Source organism: Mesitornis unicolor, unplaced genomic scaffold (genome assembly GCF_000695765.1).
Source record: "Mesitornis unicolor isolate BGI_N332 unplaced genomic scaffold, ASM69576v1 scaffold16290, whole genome shotgun sequence".
Lineage (NCBI taxonomy): Eukaryota > Metazoa > Chordata > Aves > Mesitornithiformes > Mesitornithidae > Mesitornis > Mesitornis unicolor.
This window is the reverse complement of record NW_010160431.1, coordinates 9167-28964: the sequence shown is the minus strand read 5'-3', so window position 1 is coordinate 28964 and position 19798 is coordinate 9167. Positions and strand designations below refer to the sequence as shown.

General features: G+C 40.4%; 1 protein-coding gene across 2 annotated transcripts; it reads left to right on the top strand.

Moving 5' to 3' along the window:
- Nucleotides 1-700: 700 nt before the first annotated feature.
- On the top strand, nucleotides 701-19798 carry PSEN1 (presenilin 1). 2 transcript variants are annotated; one of them, XM_010189954.1, is made up of 11 exons: nucleotides 702-847; nucleotides 2694-2732; nucleotides 5837-6093; nucleotides 7262-7403; nucleotides 9646-9713; nucleotides 11443-11663; nucleotides 13941-14039; nucleotides 15322-15408; nucleotides 16651-16824; nucleotides 18883-19001; nucleotides 19295-19794. In XM_010189954.1, exons 1-11 carry the CDS (start codon nucleotides 764-766, stop codon nucleotides 19448-19450), a joined length of 1446 nt encoding a protein of 481 aa, XP_010188256.1. In that variant the 5' UTR covers nucleotides 702-763; the 3' UTR covers nucleotides 19451-19794. The 2 variants fall into 2 exon arrangements, with proteins under 2 accessions (XP_010188264.1, XP_010188256.1); XM_010189962.1 differs by lacking the exon at nucleotides 2694-2732 and having other exon boundaries at nucleotides 701-847; nucleotides 19295-19798.

Here is a 19798-nt window from a genome sequence, read left to right as displayed (position 1 = left end):
GTGGTTACACACCCTTCTTCCTCCTCCCCTCTATTGCTTTTTCCTCCTTTGTTATGGAGCGCATGGTTCATTCACGTTTGCGTAGGAAAACGTTAGCAGGTGCCTTTTTTTGGTGGAAGAATGTATAATGTTACAAGTATCTGGCATATTTCATGTACATGAAACCTGCCGCTAGGGGAAACGAATGCACGTCCGTTCTCCAGGCTCAGCTGAAATAGTGTTGTGTGGCTCCAGGTTGCTCTCAGGGCACTGCAGTATTAAAGATATATTTAGATTTTAGATAATCAGGTGTAACTCAGTTATCCTCGCTTGACGATTCCCCTTGGGCTTAGCAGGAATCCAAAACTGAACGGCTTGGAGTACTTGTACTGTGCTGAGGTAAAAGGATACAAGTTGTGCTCTGAGCAGTGCTTCTCATTTATTGCACAAGGAGGAATGGAGGACCGTTTTGAATTATTAGTTTGTTGCTGGCTTACTTCCGTGGCTGATGAACTAATTTGATAATGCCTTAGACGCTCTTATTTTTAAGCTGGAAAATCCCTGTTTTAACCTCTTAGCAAAGATGCGATACGGGTTGGTATCATGTGGTAGGTAGAAAACGCTTATCTCTGGTCTGTGTGAACTCTGAAAACTGGGGTAGGGAGGGGATGGAGAACTTGGTTGCATAAGAACAAAGGCTTTTTACGTATCTTTTTCCTTTCAGCATCTCAAGAGGAAGGATCCATTTTGTGTAGAATTAAGTGATTTCCAGAGGACAGCCCCAATGACAGAACTGTCTGCACATTTACCCCAGTTTCAGCATGGGCAGCTGACAGAAAACTTCCCTGATACCCACCTCAGCAACACTGTATGTAACAAACCATTTTATTACCTGGTAGCAGTTAAATCAGGATAAATATTGAATGTGCATGAAAAGGCAGTTCAGAACTCCAGCAAACTGTTGGGGAGTAGTTTTCTCTGTCTGGACTGTTGTGGTGATAAGCAGTGCTAAAAGAAATAGCCTGTAAAACATCTGATGTTCTAAACTCGTTTTTAGATACAGTTAAGACTTCCCCTGGTTTAAAGTGGTGTTGGAATGACCAAGCCCTCAAGAGAAATAAGAAAATGGGGTGGGATGCTTGTGTGTTAAACATTGACCTTTAGGGGATTCAGTGAGCAATCTTGATCTAGCCTGACTGTGGTCTCCTTGATTCATGGTTTCTTGGTCACAGAGTTAATTTTAGTCTAGGCAGAGCTTGACGCCTGTGTTTTGTTGTTGTAACTGCTGGAGGACTGCTCCTTATGCAGGAAGAGCAGCACTTGTTGTGTCTTAGGTGTGAGTAATTGTCAGGCTGCTCTCGGGGTTCTTGAGGTTTGGAGGGGAAGGGAAACTCAAACCGTAAAGTTTTACATGATTGCTTTGAAAGACCTAAGCACGTAATCGTTGCTAAAACGGTACTCATTGCACCGCACGTGTTTTGGTAAAACCGAGTGGAGGTGATCTGCTTGGGTGTGGTGCTCAGGCTCTTGGGTTTGTCAGGCTCAGTTCTTTGTTCCTGCTACAGCTCTTGAGTGTCAGGTTGCCTTGTGACACAGAAGTGCTCTTGTGAGGCTGGGCCACCGGTAGCCATGGTTATGGCAGTGATTCAAGGGAATATTTTGATCCCTGCTCTGACTCTTCTGTGCAATCCAGCAGTTTAAGTAGAATTTTGAAAAATGCTTGGTTTTAGCTCCGATCAGCACCCAGCTATATCAGTACAAATGGAAAACATTTGAAATTTTTAAATTAAGAAGTCAGTCTGAAGATCTTACTGATTGTAGAAACTGTTAATAAAAATAGAGAAGTGGAAACTTTTCTAACGCATCCTTTGTACTTCTACTTCAGAGGGAATGAAAAAAGTTTTTTTCATCTTGGACAGGTGAGAAATTAACCTTTACTGAATGCTTCTGCCAGATTAAAAAGACAGAGCTCAGCAATAAACCACGGGCTCACCATTCTTACAGATAACTTGGTGATGCTGCTCCCCAGGAATGAGGGACGGGTGGTTCTATTTACTTCTCACTGACAAACTGTACTGATGAATAACTGATACTTGTGCTTTGTCTTTCCTCATTTAGGTGTAACTTTAGGTGTACTTTTCAGTACTTAGTTGAAGTGATTTTTCTCCCTTACATGTATCTGCTTTGTTTTTGTACATACGTACAAAAATCCTTTCCTGCTTAAATAGATCTGGCTTCCGTGGCCAAAAGTCAGCATGGGGAATGTCTAAGTACTATAACTTGCCTTCTCTTCTTCTAGTCACACACTCAGTCCAGCCCAGTCTTTAATATCTCTCACTGTATAATGACCTTTAAATATAAACGATGTACGGGAGAAGTAATGAAGTGTGTGCCCGCAGTCAGGCAAGGGGGTCTGCTCCTGATGTATAAATCTGGATTTAATGAATAAAACCTTTATATCGAATATGCTTGCTTGTTATCTCTTGGTTCAGGGGCATTGTGCTAGGTTTGCTATTAACTATTTTCCTGATAGGAATAAAAAAAACAAACATGATTTGCTCTTGATACTGTTTAGTCACCTGAAAGCGCGTAGTTCGTAACTTACGTTTGCTTACGGTGTTACAACAGGTGTTACTGACTTTTTAGCTTCAGAATTTTCACTTTTAACTATGTCTGAGGAAAGTGAAGAATCTGTTCCTTTGCTTCCACTTCAGCAAGAGTCCATGGCCTCTGCTCTGTTTAATACTGATCAGGTAGGATACGAGTGCACTTTGTACTTTTAAGCAGCGGGGCACGCGCGTGTCACTTTTGGCTACGCTTTAATAGCCTGAAAGGACAACTTTTTTCCTGGTTTTAACAACAAATGAGAGAATTACTCTTTACTCTTTTGATGCTGATCTGTTTTCCATGCAGTGTGTTTTAATATGTGTAGGAATTCTGTGATTGTGTCTTTGTTCCTAACTAGTGGAGGGAATAGAAGGGCACATACTGGTCTAATTTCTTCCATTTTCCTCTTTGTTTGATTTATATATATTTTTTTTGTAGTGATGTGCTAGTTATTCAGGCATTGCCTTTGGCTGTTTTTGTGTTCGCTTTGCAAAGCTGTAGCTTTTTCTTTTGCTTTTTCTATTTCTGTGCCTAAGATGGGGTAAGTGCTCCCTACAGCAGAGAAAGAACAAAGTATTCTGCAAGTGTGCAGACATATAACTGCCAGTTCTGCTTTACTTGTGTGGTGTTCTGAGGCTCTCATCGTCTCCAGTGTAGTGTTACTTACGATCATCTTAAGCAGTTTATTTAGACAGGTAAGCTTATGGCTGTCGCAGACTGAGAGAAATGGAATATTTTTAGCACTACCAAGGTGAAATATGTTTCATTTGAGCTCTGATGTGTTCCTAAAGCGGTTGGGTGGCAGCCAGCGTTTCGGAACAATTGGACATGATCTCTTTATTTGCATTCTCCCATATTCCTGTTTCTCTCTGACTTTCAGTAGTTCTATGTGAGAACTTTGCACAAAATGGCAAGTGATTTAGAACAAAGTTTTCATTTAGTAAGCGATAATATTGAACCCAAAGTCTTCTTCAGAAGATGCTAAATTCAAGTTAAGGTTAAAACCTTGATTCTATAAATCTGGTTGCCTGCCAGTTTTAATTGCTTAATTAAGACAGTTTTAGATTTATTTTTTTTCCACTTAGGTTCAGTTTCCTTTTTGAAGAACAAAGCAAATTTTCTTAGAGGACAGTTCTTGAAACTCTGCTGAGCTTGATCCAGAGGGTACCCCAGAAGAGGACTAAATAGCCAAAGCGTTTGATGTGTCTTGTCACTTTGTCATGTTTTGGGAAAGCAAATTTTTCAGGAGTTGAGGAAGTCATAAAGCTTCAACCAAGGCTTTAGCAGCGTCAGTGTTTGCAGTTCAAAGTCCGGGGACTTGTACTCCTTAATCACTTAAGTGCTTTTCAAAACCCCACTCTGAGTTTCTGAGTGTGTACTTAACATCTCGTCTTTTGTGAGGGTGGGGCTGGGACAATTCTCTATAAAGAATCTCCAGAATTACTATTGATGATTTATTGAAAAACTGCAGCCAGTCCATGAGGTACAAGTCAGCAATTCACAGAATCACAGCATCTCAGGAGTTGGAAGGGACCTCGAAAGCTCATCCAGTGCAACCCTTGCCAGAGCAGGATCACCAGAGCAGTCACACAGGAACATGGCCAGGTTGGCCTTGAATGTCTCCAGAGAAGGAGACTCCACAACCTCTCTGGGCAGCCTGGGCCATGCTCTGTAACCCTCACAGTAAAAAAGTTTTTCCTCATGTTCAGATTGAACCTCCTATGCTCCAGCTTGCACCCATTGCCCCTTGTCCTGGCATTGGTATGTTTGGAAATGCTATTAAGAACATGTCATGAGAGTTTAGTTGCATGTTTGAGGTAAAAATTACCTGTGTAAGACTACTAAAGCAGAAATTTATTAGGATATTTTCAATGCCGCGTCTTGTATCTGGAGCAATTTTACTAGAGCTGAGTGATATTTTAAAGGTATTGCAAACAATATTTTCTTTCAGTTTATTGTACGTTTTAATTGAAAGCTGCTTTAGTGCACTTGCTCCAACTGAAGTGTTTGTGAATGAAGTAATTGTGAAGAAATGTTTCATTGTGTAAGTAATCAAAAATCTTGGGGTTGCATCTCTTTTCTGTTAAACCTCTTGAGTGCAGGGAGTGGAAGCAGTGTAGCATTTACTTTGGACATTGTAATACAGTAAAAAAAACCCCCCAAAACAGTATTATGTATAAACTGTTGCATTTCAGGACTCGTTTAGAGAGACTGGTAAGCGTAAAATGGTTTTATTGCTTTGTAGTCCAGAAGAGGTGGGATGTAGCTCACCCTCCTGTTGTGTTCTGTGTGTACACACAACATACAGAGGGCTAAATGCCCCCTGCTCCTGTGGCTTCTTGGAGAGGGGGGTGAAGGTTTGTGACACCAGGAGCACAGGCCTGGTCATTTACTTGTAGGTGGTGCTCCCAGTTTGTGGTTTTACTTGTGGTTAATCTTAATTCAATTGGAAGTTTACCTCTATCCTTGTGTTTGAATTATACCCTTGATGTTTCCTGTAGCAGTATCAGGAAGGCTCTTTCATATTTTTTTGATGAGAGTGGTCGTATTTCTTCAGTGTCAGTGATAAGATATGGCAGTAGTATCCTCAGGACAGGAAAGAAAGAATCTGTACCCTCATCACACTAAAACTCTGGGATCAAATCTCAGTATAAAGACTGAGAATTACCTGAATTGGATCACTGTTTGTGTCATTCTTCTTGCTAAAAATGTGGGAGCCCAATACCTTGTGAAACTCCATTTTAGTATATATTCTAGGTAGTTTACAGTACTGGAGTAACATGGTAAGGAAAGTAGAAATCTTCTTGGGTTTTCCATGGAGTTAGGTTCATAAATGTCTGTGGGCATTGTTTCTAGGAACAGGTACAGTTAATTCTTGTCAAGCTGTGAATAATCTACTGTCATGCACTACATCAGCAACTGTAGTTTGGACCAAGGGAAAAAGCTGTCCTTAGTCAGCTTTTCAAGTTGTGTTTAAAGGAAAGGTGATGTAGGCTGTGAATGCAACCAGCCGTGCTTTCAGCTGCTGCTGTTTTAAACAAATGCTTCTAACACAGCCCTGTGCCATCATTCTTTGGATAACTGTGTGATGCAGTTAATTACTACTGTTTAAGTCCTTGCTGTGGCGAGTGTTCTTGACAGTAAATATCACCTTATACGTTTCCCCTTCAAGATCATTATTAGCTTAATGTACAAGAATATGATTGTGGATGGTTGCTGAGGAAACTTGGTTTTTTTTAATGCATCCCAGAATGACAACAGTGAAAGACGTCGCCACGATAACAGCGAGCGCAGAAGGAATGACAATCCTGAGTCTGAGACCAATGGGCAGCCGCAAAACAACATTCAGCAAGTGGTGGAACAAGACGAAGAAGAAGATGAGGAGCTGACACTGAAATATGGGGCAAAACATGTGATTATGTTGTTTGTTCCTGTCACACTTTGCATGGTGGTCGTCGTTGCAACCATCAAGTCTGTCAGCTTTTATACACGCAAGGATGGACAGCTGTATGTATCATTCCCCCCCCCATCTTTTCAATGGATTCACCTAATTTCCTTAACTTCCCTTTCTTCAGGAGTCTCATTCAAACAGTGAACTCCCTCTTGCTTCCCTTTTCCCCTCCACCAGCCCCAAAATAGTTTTGTTTTATACCTTCCAGAAACCAGACTCTAAATTTGTGGTACTACTGACATTTGTTGTCTGTCTGGTGACCAGTTAGGATAATATCTTGGTTTTTACTGCTTGATTCAAATCCTAGTCCTCATTTTAATACTTTGTCATGCTCTGTGGTATTTATAAAATAAACTTAATCCTGAGCCAGAGCCATTTCAGTTGTACTCTGCTAGAATACAGAGATTTTTGGAAAAGGTTAAGAACTACTCGTTTAAGTGAAGTAACATAGCTGCCAAGTTCTGGTTCGCCTATGCTGTTTGATAAAGAAATTCAAATGCAAAATTAAGGTAGCTTTATGAGGTTCACTTGTGATGTAGTTACAGACACTTTTCTGTCAGGCTTTCTGTGTAGATTTTTCTCCTTTTTTGAATTTTATTTTTTTTAATATATTTTTTAGCAAAATATTAATGTTGCCCAAAAAAAAGCAGTTTCAGTGAAAGCTGATTTGATAGAAAGGAGACAAAGGAAGAACACTGAGCCTGTCAGAGCATGCAGCAAATCAGTCTCAGTGTTCTACTGTGCAAATGTTTAAACAAAGTGATTCGAAGTGTGTTTGGCTTTGAAGTGTTTGTATAATATAAGCATGTCATAAAGTGTTTCCATAAAACACAGAGTTCTTTTTCACTCTCAAGGTTGATGATCAGAGAATTGTTTCTCTTGAGATTTTCTTTATGGTGTTTTCTTCTCCCCTCCCCCAGCTTTCCCATGATGAATTGGATTTTTCCCCAGGCTGCTGTATTTCTTTAAGAAAAGAGAGTTGCTCTCGACATTGTTTTGTTGAGATCACTGAGGAACCTTTCATTGGAAACCCACTAGAGGGTGTGCTTGTAAAGGTCCAGCTGCAGTGATAGTCTAGTGTGTCAAACAGTGCGGAGTTCTGGGTTTTGTTTATTTTACAAAGTAGAAAATAGTAATAATCTAAGAATGTGAGAAAGGCAAGTCTTCTGAGGAGAAGCATCTGTGCATACAGTGGCATTTCAGTCGGATCTTTTGTTCCTGTAGCATCTACACTCCTTTCACGGAAGAGACTGAGACGGTTGGACAGAGAGCCCTGAATTCAATTCTCAATGCCGCTATCATGATCAGCGTTATCATTGTCATGACCATACTCCTGGTTGTGCTTTACAAGTACAGGTGCTACAAGGTATGTATAAATATGGTTACTTTAGTAATTGTGCTAGATTTGTTTATTGTGCAGATCGTCAAGAATGGAACAGAATGAAGGGTTATCAAGCACAAGGAGCAGAATTGGTGATCCAGTCAACTGTTTCAGTTTTGTGGCTTCTGCTCCTATGACACAAGGCCCAGTGCTAACACTGCTGACTCTTTTGTAAGTTAGAATTAGGGTGGCATTGCTTCCTATTCCTGTGCAATGTGCCATGCACTGAAATCTTCCTGTGGTCAAGAACTACAAAGTGCAGACTACTGGTCCTACAGTTTGGAAGCTATTCAGGACTTCAGGGGCTTTTCAAGGACTCGTCTCTCCCCACCCTGTCCCAGTATAGAGGTCTCACAACACTGATGTGTGCGTGGCTGTACGCAGCAGGCAGTATCCTTATAGCAAACACAGAGACTAAGTCTCTTTTGGGAAAGACTTCAATCCTTTGGGGGATTGGACTGGATGATCTTTTGAGGTCCCTTCCAATCCCTAACGTTCTGTTCTGTGAATCCAATAATGATATAATCTAGGCAAGTCCAGGCTTAGCATAAATAATTGCAATGTCACCTGCCTGGGAGGAGTTTTTCTGTGAAAATTCCTGGTTATCTTTTGGTCTTAATGACCCATTCGACAAGGCTTGGCCTAATAAAACTTCTCAGTGGACAGCCAGTACCTTGATTCTGTTTTGTAGTTGTAAAACGGGCTGTGGGATCCATGCACTGGCACAAAGCTTTGCTCCACTTTATTTTGTTTTCAGGAGGGGAAAATGGTTTTGGTCTTCATGGCTGTGGGTGAAACCCCTTTACAAAGTTATCTGTGGAGCAACTGGGGAAGTTATTTCTGCTTGAATCTGCACACAGCTTGGACTTGTGCTTTTTAAAGTATGGACCTTCTCTTTTATGACAGTGTCGAGTTAAACCTGAACTGACAAAGTTACCTTTTTAACCTGTCAGTTCTGTTCATTCTAATGAAGTAAAATAGCTGATGTTAGGTTCTGTGGCAGCTAATTGCTTCTCCTCAGTTGCTGAAAGCATCAACTAGTTTTTACTATGCTGCTATACCAGAATGCTGTAAAATGTAGGTACCTGTCCATTGAATTCTATTTTACATGCACTTCTACTGTACTCTAGATTATGGGCAGCAGAACTTCAAATGAAAAAATGTTAGGCCTCCAACTGGTAGTGACAATTTGTTTGTCTTCACAAGATTTTTATCTGAAAACTCCTTTGGAGAAAGGAAATACTATTTCAGCTTTACTGTTGTTAGTTTCTTATGTTTCTCCTGTATGTGATAAATCAAGCATGGTCCTGATTCAAGCTCCTAAATCTAACCAGAAACAGCATCTCCTGAGGTGATTCTGTTTGACTAGCTTTTCTTTTTAAGATATTTTATTATTCTCTGCATTCTTCATTGTTCTAGTCTGCCTAACCAAAATCTGGCTGCTATAGCTCATTGTAATTCTCTGCATTCTGCAATCTTTAGTCTTGATATTCAAGTTTTAGCAGGCAAAGCGGACTCTGTACCAGCAGTCAAAGAGTGTTGAAGCTGTTGTCAAATGAAGAAGGAGAATTCTTTAATTAGAAGGCAGCAAACCTGTCGTAGTGTGCTGCCTGGAAAGCACTGGCCAAAACTTAAAATAAATGCTTTGGGAAAATCACTTGGATGAAAAGAGGAGGGTGATCTGGAAAATGCTATGGTAAATGAGATACATACTGAGAATAAAGCGAACGTCTGTGTGTAAACTGCCAACTTGTGTCAACTCTTGAAGCTATCTCCTTTAGTACTGTTGGCAGAGCGTGTGTAAACGCTTGCTGGACCACGGCCTTGGTGTTTGACATTGTTAGCATTTTACTCTTTACTGGAATGAAATATCAGTATTCACATTAAATAACTAATGTTTTCCATCTCTGTTAATGCAGGATCCTTCTGCTATGTTATAATAGCACTGTTACCAAAATGGCCTAAAGATACACACAGTAGCTTTCATTTTATAGAATCTCTGTTGAAAGACCACAAAGCACTTAAAATTTGTAAGTGTAAATTAAAATAGAATAACGAATAGACACTAAATATGAACTTAGCAACAACCAAAGGGACAGAGAGCTGAATATCATTTTATTGCTTTAATCAGTAGGGAAAATAACCTTAAAAGTATTCTTAATTAGATAGTAGCTTTTAATTATCAAATCTAAAAAACCCCAAACCTTTATTGATATCTTTTTTCCAGGTGATCCATGGCTGGCTTATAATTTCTTCTCTATTACTGCTTTTCTTTTTCTCATTTATCTACCTGGGGTAAGTGAACTGAAGTATTAATATGCTATTTTTCATGTATCAGTTTGTGTATCTATTTATTTTAGAACTAGCCCCTGAATCTTAAACAAGAATGATATTGAGCTATTGCATTAAAATTTGGGGGTTTATATAGGTTCATAGAGTAGACATAAAAGAGAGGGATATTTACAGGTTTATAGTGCATCTGATGTTGTGCAGGAGCCATCCATCACGTATGCGTTGCCATAATAAGCTGTCTTCTACAGGGTAACTTACTCTGTTAGTTGATCTTCTGATAACTTAGTATTTCATAGCCATATGACTCAGGGGCAGTTGTTGGCATCATGGCTTTGGTGGTGGGCTGTATATGCGAAGGCTGTTTGCCTGGGAGTGGCAGAGAAGAATCAGCTGAAAAGAATCTGCTCTCTTGCCAAAATATATTCAGTGTTTTTGCATTCAGAAGCATGCCTTTATCCAGACATCGAGAAAAGTTGTACGTAATATTCAATATTCTCTAAAACAAGCACCCACACCAGCATTTGTAACTAGAGATATGCCATGAAATTATCATAGTGTGTTTATTTTTGTGCCGCTTGATGTCAGATACGAATCTCTCTGAAGAAGCTTATTTAATTTGGTCTCTAGGGGGAGAAAATGGTGTTCCTTCAGTCACTAGTTTTTGCGAGAAGTGATCTGAGATGCCTTTTTTTGTCAGTATTTTCTCTCATTTTAGTAATGACTCCTGAAATACAAGGCAGTGTGTGCTGCACAAGTGCAGCGTGGGCTGAGCTGAGACGAGTTGCCAGGCTCCTGTGTGAGCAGAGGGACTGAAGGCTTTCCTGACGCTCTGCTTTCCTTCACCTCTCCCTGCTGCCTCACAGTGGTGCTGGCTTCTTTTTGCAGCCATCCAAGGAGTGAGGAGGGAGTTTGGAGACCAAATACAATGATGGCAGTAAGGGACATCCTGTTAACAGTGCGCCTCTCAAAGGCCAGCTAACAACTAGGGAAGACAGATTTCCTGGAGAAAAGTATTATTCAAGAAATTATAAGTTTATAATTATTCTTAGTGGCTTGATGAGTTGGTAGCAGCAGAATCTGCAAACAGCCATCACAACTGTTTCTTCCCTGGATTAGTAGAAATCACCTGTGGCTTGGTGACAAGGTATTTCTCTGTTTCGGTGTATTGGTTATTGAGGGTCTTAATTAGTTTATAGTATTTGGTGTGACAGGATGGCACAGTTCATTGAAAAGGGAAGCTTTTTACTGTAGTGTTGGTGACGAATAATAAAATAGAATAACCACGTGTATCTTTTGAGATGAGCGAAGTGTTTCCGTTCCACAGGGGGCAGGGAGGTAGAAGGAGATCTGTTTGCATGCCTTTAAAAATTCATTATAACCTCATAAGTTCTTACTCTTCTGATCTTTAAAAACCATTAGTATAATCAAAATTACTGGTTTGGCAGTAATGTCCTTTCCTGTCATTTTCTGCTTTGATTGAGAAGGAAACAGAACATTAATGAAAATTTTCGGAAAGGTGACAGAGTTGGTGTGAAGCAAACACTGGTAAAATTATCCTCTTTGGGAAGAACAGTTAAATACTAATTGGAGAGAGATTTTTACATTTGTGCCACTGCAATATGAAATATGAATATGAAAATTGAAAACAAAATTCTGGAGCTTGCATCTGTAACTTGTTTCCATTGTCTTAAGCAAATGCAGTCCATATTCTTTCCCATATTTCTTTTTCTAGTGAGGTTTTTAAGACGTATAACGTTGCCATGGACTACATTACGGTGGCACTCATGATCTGGAACTTCGGTGTTGTGGGAATGATTTGCATTCATTGGAAGGGTCCCCTCCGGCTCCAGCAGGCGTATCTCATCATGATAAGTGCTCTCATGGCCTTGGTGTTCATTAAGTACCTTCCTGAGTGGACTGCGTGGCTTATCCTGGCTGTCATTTCAGTGTATGGTAAGGTCTGGGGCACGGCACAGTAGCAGATATTTTGCTGGGAATTTCTTCTGTTTCCTGACTTTCTGTTTTCTGTTTGTCTGACTTGTGTGTGGGAGTATCATCCAAAGTAGTGGTTAAGGTGATTACAGACTTCACAAATAAGATCATGAACTGAGCAGAGATCAGTCTCCTGCAGTTAAGGGCCTTGTGTGACTCTGCGATGCCATCTTCCTTCATGTTTTCTGTACTTTCTAGATTCTTTGGGGAGGAATATTTAAGTAATTGAAGAGAGGAGGAGATAAGAAATCTGTGTTGCCATTTTGATCTCTTCTGTGAAGGTGGAGGGCTTTTGGTTTCTTATTTTCCCCAAGAATCTTTGGAAACTATTGTACGTTCAGAATTTAGGAGCTTGTTGTTTGGGTACAGTCCCGTACAGGTACAGATCTGCCCAACCTATGAATTGCTCAAATTTGTGGACATAGAAACAATACCCTGACCCATGCCTAATAATATAATGAGAAGGAAGCAAGGAAGGAATAAAGGCAGCTTTAGTTGCTCAAAGTCATTTTACATTTAGAAGAATGTAGTTGTGATACCTGTTTCCTGGATTTTTTTTTTTAATTAGAAGAAAATGAATTTGTATTATCATGTATTACATTGTCTCAGGATGATGACTGGGATACCTCGATGTAGTTTTTTCATAAAGCTTTAGAGGGCACTGGACACGTTTGATAAGAAGATCACTCTATATCCCAAATACTGATTTAGTTCCCAGCCAAGACTAAATTCCAGTTACTTAGACATCATGAAAACACAACAGCTAAGAGTACACGGGAAGATGTGCTCATGAATTGTTTTGGAAGCATGTAAGTATGATGAATGTGTTCTCTGAAGGTCACTGATAATGACAAAGACCGAGAGTCTGTCCAGTTGTAGAAGCACAGGGGTTAATAGGATGTGATCAGCTCTGGTAGGTCCGTGTAGTCCTTAGGTCCTCCCTTTCCTTAGGGAGGAAAAATGTCCCTTGTGTTTATGCTCATGGATCATATGGCACAGTAAGAAAACCTTCCTGTCCCTCCACTCCCCACTTCCACCCTTCTTATGACTGGAACAGATCTGAGTATTCTGAGCATTCAGCCTTCATTCAGTGATTGCAAAATGCAATCACTCTTCAGATCATATTCCAAGACCATAACTTGGCTCTTTTGACTAAAGGAGAGGTAAGTTTCAGACCCTGTGACTCCGTGCTAAGAGCTTTTTACCTGAGCAGGACCAGCAATGGTGCTAGGGCAGTTAGCTGGGGTGCAGAAGGACTCCTCTGTTGCCACATACAGCTCCTGACAGCTAAGCGTTCATTTCAGTGTCAGATTTTGTTTCAGATTAATTTAAAGACACACAGTGAGTAGACAGCTGTGAAGGGTTAATCTGTAAATGTTACAGCTTTCTGCAAGACAAGGGAAAAGTAGCTGTGGCTGGTTGTGGAGTTGCAGATTTCATTAACAAACCATCAGCATTCAAGTGAGAAAGCAAATGGATCATCTGATAGGTCAGTTTTTTGTAAGGCTGTGCTTTGATCTGTGTGAGTAACTCGTGCAGTCATCCTATTCTGTAGATGATTGCTTTTCAGTTAATTTTTACTTCACCCGATGTCATACACTGTCCCATGAACAAGGATTGAATGAAGCAACAGAAAAGCTGTTGGTTTTTTTTCTTATGCTAAATATGCTCTGAACACCTCTTACATCTGTGTGAACACAGCATTTTTCTGCAATACTTAAATCTGGTTTTTTTTCCTCTTCACATACACATTCACTTTTTTCCCCTTTTTAAATGGGAATAAATTTGCAGTCATGCCTACTTTTTGATATGTAAGCCTTACTTACCTTAAAGTTTCTTTTAGCGTTAAACTTGGGTTATGAAAAGCTTTGGTAATAAAAAGCAAGCTTGGGTGTTTCCAAGACATTAGTTGAGTAGTAGCTTTTGTGAATTGTTTATTTTCAACTTGCAAGTCAGGAAACAGACACAGATTCCTTTGCAGCTGCATAGTATCTTAAGTGAGGAACATCACGTTTTTAGAATTTATAGATATATATCACAGTAATATGTAAAATAGATTGTGTAACTGAGAACACTGAGAAATATTTCTGTAGGATGCTGACTTGTGGCCAATGGCTCTCTTGGCAGTCTATGTTCAGGGTAGCATTCATCTTCTTAGCAGTCTCTGCGAGTGTGACGGAAAAACCTTCTTAAAAATGTGTCTGCAGTGGTGTAAGATGTGTTTGCTCTTCCTTACAGATTTGGTTGCTGTCCTGTGTCCTAAAGGTCCTCTTCGTATGCTAGTTGAGACAGCTCAAGAGAGAAATGAAACTCTCTTCCCAGCGCTTATTTACTCGTGTAGGTATATTTCATTAAATACTTTAAACTTACAATCACTCAGTTGAAGTGATTTTATCATTTTCCTGTGTTTTAACATGATCCTTGTCAGCTGCCATTCTTAGTCTGTTCACTTGGGCCTCGGTTTTCCTTTCACTGTTGACTGACAAATGGGAAACATCTTCTGGCTGAGGTCTTTCAAGATAAAAACCAGCACGTTTTGTTACAAAATATGAACAGGAAAAATGGCAATACACCTTGTTTTGCCCAAAGCAGTCTGTCATTAGGCTGTGAATCAACCCTATTCAAATGCAGTACTTGTTTTTAGAAAATATTTATCAGCTTTTCATGCACAAATAATCTGTGTGTTACTGGAAGGAAAGGGAGAAATTGCCTGGAAGAGGTTCATTTACACAACAATTTTCTCCAGGGCTTGTCTTTCTTTATACGTTGTTTCTCCCTGCAGTTGTGAAAAATAACCTACTGAATGCAAGTTGCTGTTATGGCCTGTGTGTTCATTAGTACATAATTCCACTGTTCCTGAAGTTGTCATCATGTGCTCAGGCAGTGAAATAGGTTAATCGTAAATGGTTATACTAGCAGTGCTCAAGAAAGGCCTGGTTTGGAAGCAGGAACTGTGTGGTAGCCTGACTGCGTGCTGCAGGGTCAAGCTTACAGTGGAGCAAGGGGAGGGGTTTCTTCATCTGTCACTCTTGCTGTGCTTTACTGATACTACTCATAGCTGCCTGTTGTTCTGTTCTGTGGGAGGAGAGGTTAATGCTAAGAAACCCCAAACTTGAATTCAGGTACATCATTTAGGTGTGGCAATGCTTCGTTCCCTCCAGACTGGAGAATTCTTTGTGGTGCTGGGGGCAGAGAACAACTGCCTTTGGTGCAGATGCTGTCTCTGAATTGAGGTTTAGTCCTCAGTGCGAGCCTTAACAGACCTTTTTACTTGCCAATAGAAGAACTGATTAATGGCAAAAAGTAAAGAAATACTTGACTCAGGTTTTTAGAGCGGGCTTCATATATGGAAGTAATTTCTCTGGCAATAGCTGTTGCTATGTTTTTCATTCTAGTAAGAATAAAGCTTTTATTCACCAGATTCTGTAAATGCGTGTTGTAGCTGGTGCTGGCTGTGTTCCAGATATTACTGTGCTTTAATGAGAGTAAAATTGCCTGTTGCAAAAGATAGTCGTATCAAAAAAAAAAAAAAAGAAAAATGGATTGATGCCAACGCTATCTCGGAATTGCATACATCAGAGGATGTGATGAGCTGTGCTGGTTTGGTGTTTTTTAATAGCGACAATGATATGGCTAGTGAACATGGCTGAGGAAGATCCAGAAGCCCAACGGAAAGCTTCCAAAAACTCCACTTATGATAAACAAGGTGAGTTTTTCTTTGTAGCTGTTGGTTTAGCTTTTTAGTGTCCTAGTTGCTATAGAAGCATGGAGGCCTTATTAGGAATGATGAATCTGTCAAGATTTCAAAAATTGCTCACTTATTGTTCAGTGAATGTTCCTGTATTTGTTTTTCTGGGATCCAGGATGCTGGTGATGATAGTATAATGCTAACTCATTTATATTGGTATTAAACAGAAATGTGCCTAGCCCTCTTGGCTGTGCAGCTTTTGTCTAAAACCATGGGATTTGTTTGATTACATACGGTGTTAAAGCAGAGCAGTTTCTGAATTTACGTGCTTGAAGGGGTGTACATATATGTAACTTTCAGTAACACCACCTATTTTACTGGAAAATTAAACTGTCAGTGTTGACTAAAGAAGCTAATGAAATATTAGATGAGAGTTTATTCCTAAAATTACGATCTTTAAATTAAGTCACCACAGAACTTCCACTCTCTTACATCGAAGCAGTCCTGAGTACTAGGACTGTAGTGCAGCACGTAGGTGCTGTGACTGCAGAGTGCACATTGACTCCTGATTGTTTAAGTGAGTATTAAAATCCTAAGTGAGAATGTCTTGTAATGGTGTGTGCCAGCGTTAGGTGTTGCTAAATCACAGAATCCCAGACCGTTAGGGATTGGAAGGGACCTCCAAAGCTCATCCAGTCCAATCCCCCTGCCGGAGCAGGAACACCCAGATGAGGTTACACAGGAAGGCGTCCAGGCGGGTTTTGAATGTCTGCAGAGAAGGAGACTCCACAACCTCTCTGGGCAGCCTGGGCCAGTGCTCTGTCACCCTCACTGAGAAGAAGTTTCTTCTCCAATTGAAGTGGAACCTCCTGTGTTCCAGTTTGTGTCCGTTACCCCTTGTCCTATCATTGTTTGTCACCGAGAAGAGCCTGGCTCCATCCTCGTGACACTCACCCTTTAAATATTTCTAAACATGAATGAGGTCTCCCCTCAGTCTCCTCTTCTGCAAACTAAAGAGCCCCAGCTCCCTCAGCCGCTCCTCAGAAGGGAGATGCTCCACTCCCTTGATCATCTTTGTAGCCCTACGCTGGACTCTCTCCAGCAGTTCCTGTCCTTCTTGAACTGAGGGGCCCAATAAATATTATGGAATACCTCTACCTCTCTTTTCCTCATTCTTCTATAATCTTACAAGTAGAGAGACTGTCATGTTTTAGAAGGCACACTTTTGAAGTACATCTTAAATGCCTTTCTTCCTTTGAGCTCCGGCAAACCAGACTCAGAGTGAAGATGCTGAAGCAGATGATGGTGGCTTCAGTCAGGAATGGCAGCAACAACGGGACAATAGAATAGGACCCATTGAGTCAACGCCTGAATCGCGTGCTGCTGTCCAGGCTCTACCCAGTAACTCTCAAACCAGTGAAGACCCCGAAGAACGTGAGTATGGAGTGTTGTGTCTGAAAGACTCAGTAAATCTTAAGCCTAGTTAGTCTTAGTCTTAATTCTGACTGCATAGAGTACGCTGTGAACCAATAGCAAGCTGAAGAGCTGCTCTTGCTTACGCTCAATACTGACATGCCTCACAGAAATCGATGGATTTCTTTTTGGTAGCTTTTGGTTTTGCCACAGGAGCGAGTAATACTGGCCGAACTGATCTTCAGTTTGATACAGAGACTCAAAACTTCAGTAGCACAAGTTGCTTTCAGACCGTTACACAGTCAGTTGCATTAGCTTCTTTGTCATGCAGTGTTGTTCTTCTGTGTAACGCTTTTGGATTTTAGGCTCTGTAAATGCAGTTATTAACGTTTTTTGCCTCGAGATTAAACTGCTGTAATCCACTCTGCACAAAGCAACATTTAAAACCAAATTGCAGATGGAAATGAATGCAGAATGCCACGGGCTTGAATATTTTTCTCCAGCATCTTGCTGAGGTGCAGTATCTTTGGAGCACACAAGACATCAGTAGTCAGCTGTTTTAACAGACTTGTGATTTCCAGTTGGAGTTTAAGCTGGTATTAGATTTGCAAAGCTCTAAATAAATTAGGGTCTGCCTGTTTAATAAACTGCTCTTCCCATGTGATCCTGCCATATTTAGCAGGTGCAACTGCATCCTCTGATTCTCAGGTAACTCCTTTGTTTAAAAAGACAGAGATTTCTACTTTAAGAACAATTTCAGCATTTCCTTTGTCCCAAAAATACAAAATTCAAACTGTGTTGCAAATCTCGAGCTTAGAAAAATAACATTAAGATGCAAAAATGTTAGGAATTGGGCTATTTTAGTTAGTGAACTGGCTAACTCAAACTCTTGTCTGGCCAGACAGTTTTCTCCCTCTGTGTCCCTGCAGCAAGCAGTAATGACAGATGTGCAGTGATCCAGTCAGACTTGTCAGCAAGCATTAGCTTACGGCAAGTTTGGAGCGGCTTATTAGAAATTTGGAGAGTTCACTTGTGTGGATGGACTTATCTAGCAGTTGCCTTTGCTTGTTGATGTGTCACGCTGAAAGCCAGCATCCAGGTTTTGTTTCAGCAGTTAAAGCCATACATTGGAGGCCTGCTGGAGGAGAGTAGGGTTGCCCTTTTTTCTTTATTATTTTATTCTCCCCCCCCTTTCTTTTTGTTCCCCAGTGACCAACCAGGCACAAACCTCTGTTTTGATGCCCTGATTTCCCCTTAGGGCTGGACTGTAATCAGGTCACAAAGTATACAATAGGCCAAACGAAAGCAGCTGGTGACCTCGTGTTAGCCTTTCTGACTTCATATCTTGGACTGAAAGCTCAGAAAGTGAATGGGCATTCGGGGAGTCTTCATTATTTTTTTTGTAGGAATAACTGAGTGCGGTGTTCCCTGAGTTGTTGCTGAAGTGGTAATTGCTATTTAAAAGACCAAGACATTAATTAATGAGTTTTCCTAAACTTCACATGTGGGACTAAGTATGTTGGTTTTTTTGCCTCTGTGATATGGTTTGTAATTAAACACGAGTGCTTTTTACAACTGCCTTAGTAAGAAATCTGTAGGAAGATTGTGAGGACAGTGAAGTGTTTTGCTGGGTATAGGTTTCTCACTGGCAAATAAAACATCATCTGCATGTGACACATTTGTTTCCCCCTCCCTCAGCCAGTTTAAAGGACTTGTACTTCAATATTCTGTTGAGTATGACGTGACAACCGAAAATGGAAGCCGCCCCCAACAAGTACAATTACAAATATCTGAGTTTGTATGCACTGCATTTGTTATGTGTAGGAGACTAGGAATATATAAAAATTCTAATTGTAGGATGAGTTAATCAAATGATGTCATGTTTCTAAGCGGTTTTGTTTCATGAAAGTTTTTCTGTATCACTTGATTGAGGAGTAGTACTAGTTTTGAAAAGAAAAAGTTCTTATTAGCAAGTCTTGTTGATAATTAATGTAAATCTGTATTATTCTCTGACAGTTACTGATAGGTAATATTAGTAGACTGTCTGCTACTTACTGCTGCCGTGTGTTTGCTTTGCAGGAGGAGTAAAGCTAGGTTTAGGAGACTTCATTTTCTACAGTGTCCTTGTTGGCAAAGCCTCTGCAACAGCAAGTGGAGACTGGAACACAACTTTAGCGTGTTTTGTAGCCATATTAATTGTGAGTATAATATAATGTGCTAATGGGGGTAGTTTCTGTTGTTCATCAGGGACAAAGTCATGACTGCTACGTTTTTCCTTTGGAATTTGTTCATTTGGTGCCCTGACAGAAAACTGATGAGGCTTCAGGTGTGATTTTCACTGTCTGGATCATCCATCACTTGTGCCTTTAGTTTAGGAGGGCATGAACTGTATCTTGTATTTCTGTGGGATGTTTATGTATGTAATCTTTTGCTTGTCAGAGTTCCCTAATTTCTCCCTATGTTTTTGTCTTTTTTTTTTCTTTCCCCTCAGGGTCTGTGCCTTACACTTCTGCTTCTTGCCATCTTTAAGAAGGCCTTACCAGCACTTCCAATCTCCATAACCTTTGGGCTAGTTTTTTACTTTGCTACAGACAACTTGGTGCAACCCTTTATGGACCAGCTAGCGTTCCATCAGTTCTACATCTAGCACACTTGGTACTGGTATTCTATGGATATTTGTAGCAAATCTGAGAGGAGGAAGAATGTTTTCCCTCAGTTCTCGAGCGAGGCTGAAGTTCAATACTCAAGATTCCAAGCCTGAATCATTACAACTTCCTCTGATGATTTTTGTTTGGGTTTTTTCCCCCCCCGAGACAACTGCTGCACTGGGCACCGTATGGATTTTCTTGTGTGAAAATGGCTTCTTCCTGATGACTGGTCTAAACCAAGTGCTGTTATATCAGAGGTAGTCTGATATACATATCTCTGGTAAGGGCCGCCTGTGTGAAATTTGCTAACGCTTCCACCAGCAATGTGATCTCTTACCACAGGTTGA